Source organism: Nerophis lumbriciformis, linkage group LG05, assembly GCF_033978685.3.
Source record: "Nerophis lumbriciformis linkage group LG05, RoL_Nlum_v2.1, whole genome shotgun sequence".
Taxonomy (NCBI): domain Eukaryota; kingdom Metazoa; phylum Chordata; class Actinopteri; order Syngnathiformes; family Syngnathidae; genus Nerophis; species Nerophis lumbriciformis.
In genome coordinates, this window is record NC_084552.2 from 46,150,333 (window position 1) to 46,157,832 (window position 7,500).

General features: G+C 39.8%; 2 protein-coding genes across 2 annotated transcripts in view; both read left to right on the forward strand.

The window, feature by feature from the left end:
• LOC133605943 (ephrin type-A receptor 4-B) overlaps positions 1-2,439 on the forward strand; it is a 10,987-nt gene extending 8,548 nt beyond the window's left edge. Inside the window, exons 11-15 of the mRNA XM_061959369.1 lie at positions 704-825; positions 890-999; positions 1,128-1,287; positions 1,356-1,492; positions 1,575-2,439. Coding sequence (XP_061815353.1) covers positions 704-825; positions 890-999; positions 1,128-1,287; positions 1,356-1,492; positions 1,575-1,812 — 767 coding nt within the window. The 3' untranslated portion in view covers positions 1,813-2,439. The remainder of the gene's footprint in view (positions 1-703; positions 826-889; positions 1,000-1,127; positions 1,288-1,355; positions 1,493-1,574) is intronic.
• A 4,423-nt stretch (positions 2,440-6,862) lies between these two features.
• rab1ba (zRAB1B, member RAS oncogene family a) overlaps positions 6,863-7,500 on the forward strand; it is an 18,418-nt gene continuing 17,780 nt past the window's right edge. The window contains exon 1 of the mRNA XM_061960002.2: positions 6,863-7,157. Within this exon, the coding sequence (XP_061815986.1) occupies positions 7,144-7,157 (14 nt within the window). The 5' untranslated portion in view covers positions 6,863-7,143. The remainder of the gene's footprint in view (positions 7,158-7,500) is intronic.

Genomic DNA, 7,500 nt, shown 5'->3' on the forward strand with positions numbered 1-7,500 from the left:
GAATTGGTACAAATAAAAATCGCGATTACTTCAAAAAAAATTTTTTTTTGACTCCCTGCCATGTTATGCCTGCCCAAGATCATTTTCGTTGCATTTCAGCAGTTTGATCGCAGATTAATTTATTTATGCTCATCAAAGCTCTGAGAATTATGCTCATAGTTTTCTGCAGCCAGTTGGTGGTTAAAGGGCACAATTACACCAAAACAATCATTTCTTGTTTTTTTATCAGCACGAATGAGATTAGTTAGTTTTTTGTGGAAAAATCATACTAAAAAAAATAGCAGCTATAACGGGAGTCAACAAAGCTGAAATAGTTCTTATGACAAAGTGTGAAGTGAATTATATTTATATAGCGCTTTTCTCTAGTGACTCAAAGCGCTTTACATAGTGAAACCCAATATCTAAGTTACATTTAAACCAGTATGGGTGGCACTGGGAGCAGGTGGGTAAAGTGTCTTGCCCAAGGACACAACGGCAGTGACTAGGATGGCGGAAGCGGGTATCGAACCTGCAACCCTCAAGTTGCTGGCACGGCCACTCTACCAACACAAAAACAGAATGCAATTTTATTTTTTTTAAATCTCCCTGGTAAAATTTTAGACCGCTAACCTTCAAATTGAACATTCATATCACATAAGGAACACATGCAATGCCTGTTTTGGGCCCTGGGGCTGCACAAGAATTAAATATTTCCCACATGCAGGAGTAACTTTGCAGAAAGAGCAGGACTCCCCAGTGGCCATCCCCATGGTCATCCTGCCCTACATGAAACATGGTGACTTGCGACGTTTCCTCATTGCGATGCGCTATGGTGATATTCCAATGGTGAGATGGCATCTACAGTGTGTTATTCTAGTGTTTCCCAAGGCTGACAGAATGTCCTCCACAGTTTTTGCCCCCTCAAAGCCTGCTGCGCTTCATGGTTGACATCTCAGCTGGGATGGACTACCTGAACTCGCAGGGTTTTCTGCACCGAGACTTGGCAGCCCGCAACTGCATGTGAGGGACACATGTAGGCCTCCTTGTGTTTGTGTGTGACTGTGGCTCTTGTTTATTTAGCTGCCACTTCGCTGGGAAGAAAACAGGAATACTGTTTCTCTTCAATGTACATTTACTCAAATACGCAGGCTGGGTGATGATCTTGTTGTGCGCGTGGCAGATTTTGGCCTGTCTCGGAAAATCCACAGCAGCAATTATTACCGCCAACAAAAATCCGTCCGTGTGCCGGTCAAGTGGTTGGCCATCGAGAGCCTGTCTGACATGGTCTACACCACTAAGACTGATGTGGTGGGTTTCGAGAGGGTGGAATGACTTTATAATTGAATGACTTACAAAATGTTGGGTCTTTTGCTCAGTGGTCATTTGGGGTGACAATGTGGGAGATTGCGTCTCTGGGCAGAACCCCATACCCTGGAGTCCAAAACCATGAGCTTCTGAACCTGCTTCTGTCTGGACATAGGCTCAGACGGCCTGATGACTGTGACCACAAACTGTGAGTGTTATTAGATAACTATGTTTACACTAGCATGTTTGCATTTTTGACGCATGCGTTTGTTTTCCCACCCAAAATGAAGGTATGAAATCATGCAGAGCTGCTGGGACGAGGAGCAGACACGCAGGCCTGGCTTCAAGGAACTGGGGGAGAAACTGGAAGCTCTTTTAAGGGAGCTCCCCATCCTGGATGCCTGCCAGGAGGCTTTCTACATCAACCAGGGCTTGGAGGCTGCAGCTGCTGTCTCAGAGAACCAGCAAACTTGCTGTCAGGCCCGAGGGAAGAACTTGTACCAGTCCAGTCCTCTGGATGAAGTCTAGTGGGACCTAAAGGCAGACTATCTGAAGTGTATTTCCAGCTCATAAAGTATTCACAGCACTTAACTTTTTCCACATTTTGTTATGTTACAGCCTTATTCTAGAATGGAATACATTCAGTTTCCCAAAATAATTCTACATGATACAAACCCCATAATGTCAACATGAGTGAAAAAGACTTTGCATTTCAAAAACATTGTAAAGAAAACTTCAGATATCATTTGTACAAAAGTCCTCTCAATCTTTGCTGTGTAGCCAGAGATGAAGCTCAGGTGTATTCAGTTTCCCCTGATCTTCCTTCAGGTATGTCTACAGCTTCATTGGGCTCCACCAGTTGTTGTAAATTCTGTTGATTGGACATGGAAGAAGTTCAGAACCACCAGGCTTCTTCCTTGAGGACAACAGATCTGAAACATACAGTATACACTGACACTTCCCGTCCAACCTGATGGACCTTTAGAGGCACTGCAAAGAGGAATGGGTGAAATTGCTCAAAAATATAAGTGCTAGGCTTGTAGCATTGTATTTCATGGCTTGGTTATTTTTTTTATTTTATTTTATTTTTTTTTCATAAAGAAATACAATCATTTGTGCATACGGACTGTATCCCTGCAGACGGTATTGATCTATATTGATATATAATGTATAGTGTTTTTATGTTGATTTAATAAAAAAAAAAAAATAAGTGTTTTATTTATTTATTTATTTATTTTATTTCTTGTGCGGCCCGGCACCAATCGGTCCGCGGCCCGGTGGTTGGGGACCACTGTTCTAGTGTATATGGTGCAATTAAGTAAGATGCGCCCGTATGTACACACTGCTTTACCTTAGTGTATGTTGTGCTAATAATAGTGATTTTAGCAAAGTTGCGCTACTGAGCCTGCTCAGTGACCTTGTGGTTAGTCTCTGCCCTGAGATTGGTACGTCATGAGTTCAAACCCCGGCCGAGTCAAACCAAAGACTATAGAAATGGGAACCATTACCTCCCTGCTTGGCACTCAGCATCAAGGGTTAGAATTGGGGGTTAAATCACCAAAATGATTCTCGAGCGCGGCCACCGCTGCAGCCCACTGCTCCCCTCACCTCCCAGGGGGTGGAACAAGGGGATGGGTCAAATGCAGAGGGTAATTTCCCCACTATACCAATGATAGTCACCGTGTGTGACTATCATTTGTACTTTAACTTTTACTAATGTTTAACTACTCTGCTGTTTTTAATCAGTTTGAGCAAGTGACTCTGCGGCAGTTACAAGAGTTAACTCATCATATGAAGCCCTCAGGTTCTCCCCATGATGCTGTCCCTCCTACCTTTTTTAAAGAAGTGTTTTCTTGCATAGGGCAGCCTGTTCTTAACATTTTAAATAGCAGTCTGTTTTCTGGAGTAGTTCCTAACAGTTTTAAACACGCCGTGGTTCAACCGCTTTTAAAGAAACCTGGTCTGGACAGTTCAGTTTTAGCCCATTTTAGACCCATTTCTAAGCTGCCTTTCCTTTCAAAGATTTTGGAGAAGATTGTTTTTACCCAGTTAAACACTTTTTTAGAGGACTGTGATGTTTTAGAAGTCTTTCAGTCTGGGTTTAAACCCCTCCATAGTACCGAGTCAGCTTTATTAAGGGTTTTTAATGACATCCTTCGAGCAACAGATTTAGGTGATCATGTGATTTTAGTTTTACTGGATCTAACAGCAGCATTTGATACGGTTGACCATAATATTTTAATTAGCCGCCTACAGCATCAAGTGGGAATCTGTGGTACTGCTTTGAGTTGGCTGAAGTCATATTTGACTAACAGGACCTTCTCGGTAAATGTTGCTGGATCTGAATCCTCCGTTGCTCCCTTGACATGTGGGGTCCCACAGGGCTCAGTTTTGGGACCACTTCTCTTTTCTATTTATTTACTTCCCCTGGGCTCAATCCTAAGAAAGCATGATATTTATTTTCATTGTTATGCCGATGACACACAAATGTATTTTCCGTTAAAGAGAAATCATGCCTCTTCAATGACAAGAAGACATAAGTAATAGTGTTTGGACCTAGTGGTACCTGTGAGCTCCCCCCTGTTGACTTTGGCCCTTTGGCTTTGCACGTTAAGCCCATGGTCACCAACTTGGTCTTTCGTATTGACTGTGATTTTAAATTGGACCGTCAGATTGGCACAGTGGTGAAAGCCAGCTTTTTTTTATTTACGTCAGCTGGCCAAGGTTAAAAACCTTCTTTCTAGGCAACAGTTAGAGACAGTAATCCATGCCTTTATCACATATCGGCTGGATTACTGTAACTCTTTGTATTTTGGAATAAATCAATCCTCCCTCTCACGTCTGCAGCTGGTCCAAAATGCAGCTGCCCGACTTTTAACTAACACAAGAAAAAGAGAGCACATTACTCCTGTTTTAGCCTCCCTCCACTGGCTGCCTGTGTTTTTTAGAGTCCATTTTAAAATGATCTTACTCGTTTTTAAATCCTTACGTGGTCTTGCCCCACCGTACCTCTCTGAGCTGCTCCACCTCTATGCCCCCACCCGGTCCCTCAGGTCAGCTGATCAGCTGATCCTGGAGGTACCCAAAACAAAGCGCAAGCTCAGAGGGGACAGAGCTTTCTCTGTTGCGGGTCCCAAACTCTGGAACGATCTCCCTCTCCATGTGAGACAGGCCCCTTCTTTGGCTATTTTTAAGACCCTTCTTAAAACCCATTTTTATTCACTGGCTTTTAACCCAGCATGAGACTTTAAACTGTTTTTAGCTTTTAACTTTTTGAACTGTTTTTAACTTTTAAACTGTTTTTATCTAACAAAACTGTTCTTAGGGTAATTTATATTTGCTTTTTAAATGTGTATTTTTATTTCTGTTTTAAATGTTATTTTTTAGTCTGTCCTTTGCCTCCGTTTCTTTGTGGTGTACAGCCCTTTGTTTTTCAACTGTGCTTGTCTTAAAAGGGCTTTATAAATAAAGTTGGTATGGTATGGTATGGTATGGTATGTTAGATATCATTGAAAATATCTTCTATCATAACAATATGACTGCAAAATGTTGGTTGCTTCTCTTCGACTGTTTTTCTGTTTGTAAACATGCTCCCTGTGTGTACGAGAGCATGAACACCAAACATATTCGGGCCAATGAGCATTTTTTAATTAATATACGGTAATTGGTCATAGAAATATCTATGTTTTGGTAAACCACCAATGGTAACATAAGCTAGCTGGTGGTGTTCTTGTGCTTGTTTTGGTCAATTTTTTTTTACTTTGAGCAAGTTGGAAACAGTCCCTTTAATACAGGTTTGCTTATCAAGATAATGCACATGTACAACTGCCTGGAAGTCATAAACCGGGGGTTTGTCTCATGTTGTCCACCAAACGTGTGCGTGAATGCACAATCAATCAATCAGAGTTTATTTATATAGCCCTAAATCCCGAGTGTTTCAAAGGGCTGCACAAGCCACAACGATATCCTCGGCTCAGATCCCACAAAGGTGAGCTTTGTTGATGTTATTGACTTGTGTGGAGTGCTAATCAGGCATATTTGGTCAGTGCATGACTGCAAGCTAATCAATGCTAACATGCTATTTAGGCTAGCTGTATGTACCGTACATATTGCATCACTATGCCTCATTTATAAATATACTTGAGCTAATTAAATATCCTTTACTTTTATCCTCTTTGTATATAATTTAATTTTGCATGTCTCATGACACATTATGTGTATGTAATATTGGCTGCATTTCAGATAGTTGTTTGTGTGCCATGTTGTTCCAGACCACAGCAAACATTACCTAGCTTGCCAAAGATTGTAATAAATCTATTAAAAGAAGACAGCCTGCCGTTTCCTTTAACTTGGACACACACATCTGTACCTTTGGCCATTAAAAGCCAGTAATTTCCAGGAGTTATCTCACATTCTGAGTAGCCTCTGATTTACTAACGTTTTTTAATGTTGTAAAAATGTGCATTCGCTCATGGTAGTGCAGGATAAAAAAGCAATAAGGTGCAGATATAAATAAATAGATTACTGTACAGATAAATATATTGCACTTTTGCATATGCATCCATGTTTATGGATGCATATGCAAAATGCTATATATATATATATATATATATATATATATATATATATATATATATATGTGTGTGTGTGTGTGTGTGTGTAAAAAATGTAAAAATACTCTACAAAAAAATTATTAAAAAATGTATATGACTAAAATAGATTAAATATTAGAAATCAAGGAAGGAAATACAATGTATTTTATTTTTTTAATTTAAATTTTATTTTTTACAAGTTTGACAGTTCACTTTATAGTGGACATTTTTGTATCAGTTTTGAGGATGCTGCGCCTCTCCGCATGATATAACACAGATTTTAATTGTATTTACATTACAATAATGAAAGAAAAACTTAAATAACATCTAATTAATTTTAAATATCTAATGTCTTTTTTATTGACCAACAGTAGGGCAAGCGGTAGGAAATGGATGGATGGACTATACCTTTTTGTTAGCAGTTTATACATTATGATATTACACTAATGGTACACGGGCTCTATCTCGTGGTACGTCAAAGAATCACTTGATTAAAACACAGTGTTACTGTCAAATTGGGTGTAATTTTACAGTGACCAAAATATTAAACATATATTGTTGCATAAAACCACTGTCTTGTTTTTAATGACTACTTATACCTACTACGCTACTGTATTTTAGTCATTATGGTGGTACTTGGAGAGCCATGTTTTTCTGAGGTGGTACTTGGTGAAAAAAAAACAATTTTCTAGAGAATACAGAATGTAAATAAGGTTATGGCAATAATATGACCGTATGCGTGGTTTGATGACACTGTATAACCATCGTAATACCTCTGTCGGAAATCTGAGAATTCCACTTTATTTTATTTCCCAGTACATTTGGGTGCCACATTACTTCACCAGAATTAACTATCAAATATTATATCGCCATCGTTTTGAGCACTTCATTGTCCTTTGCTTGATGTAAATGGTGTTCATTCTACGAAATAATTGATTTAAAAGACAACAAAAAGTACCAAATCCCTATGTCGAGTTTGTCTGTAGTGACACGTCAACAAACGTCATTTCCGCACATGCGCAGTCAGATTGATACGCTTGCTAAACAACGGTCGCAGGAGAGAGAAAAGGGAGCAAATATATCAAAGTGTTCGCCGTCAGAGGGCAAGAAAATGTGTCAGTTGTGTTGACAAATATATCAACAACAAGTGTGTGGCGACGACGCGGTGAAAGAAGCAACGTTTGAACCCGGACCTACGAGCCGTTTCGCCGGAGTGTGAAGGAAGGAAGAGTCGAGTCACCGACAGAAAAACATCCCGAGTGAGACCATGAATCCTGAATAGTAAGTTTTCACCTCTCATTCATTGTGTGTCAAATGTGTTTAATATTCCTTGTGTGTTGACACTTTAAACCACGACAACGCCAAGTCGACGTTGTGGCTGATGTGGACTGGGCGAGGACACTTCTCTGGAAGGTGTTTGATCCGGAAGTGTCAGCTGACTGCCTGTGTAGGCTTTAGGCCACGGGAAGAAGCGTGAGCTTGGCTACTATTTGCTATATGATCCTAGTGTGTTAACGTGTTCATCACTCCTTTGGTGTGAATAGCTTAGTGGTATTAGTATGTAAACATCCATTGTGTTTGTATATATATATATATATATATATATATATATATATATATATAT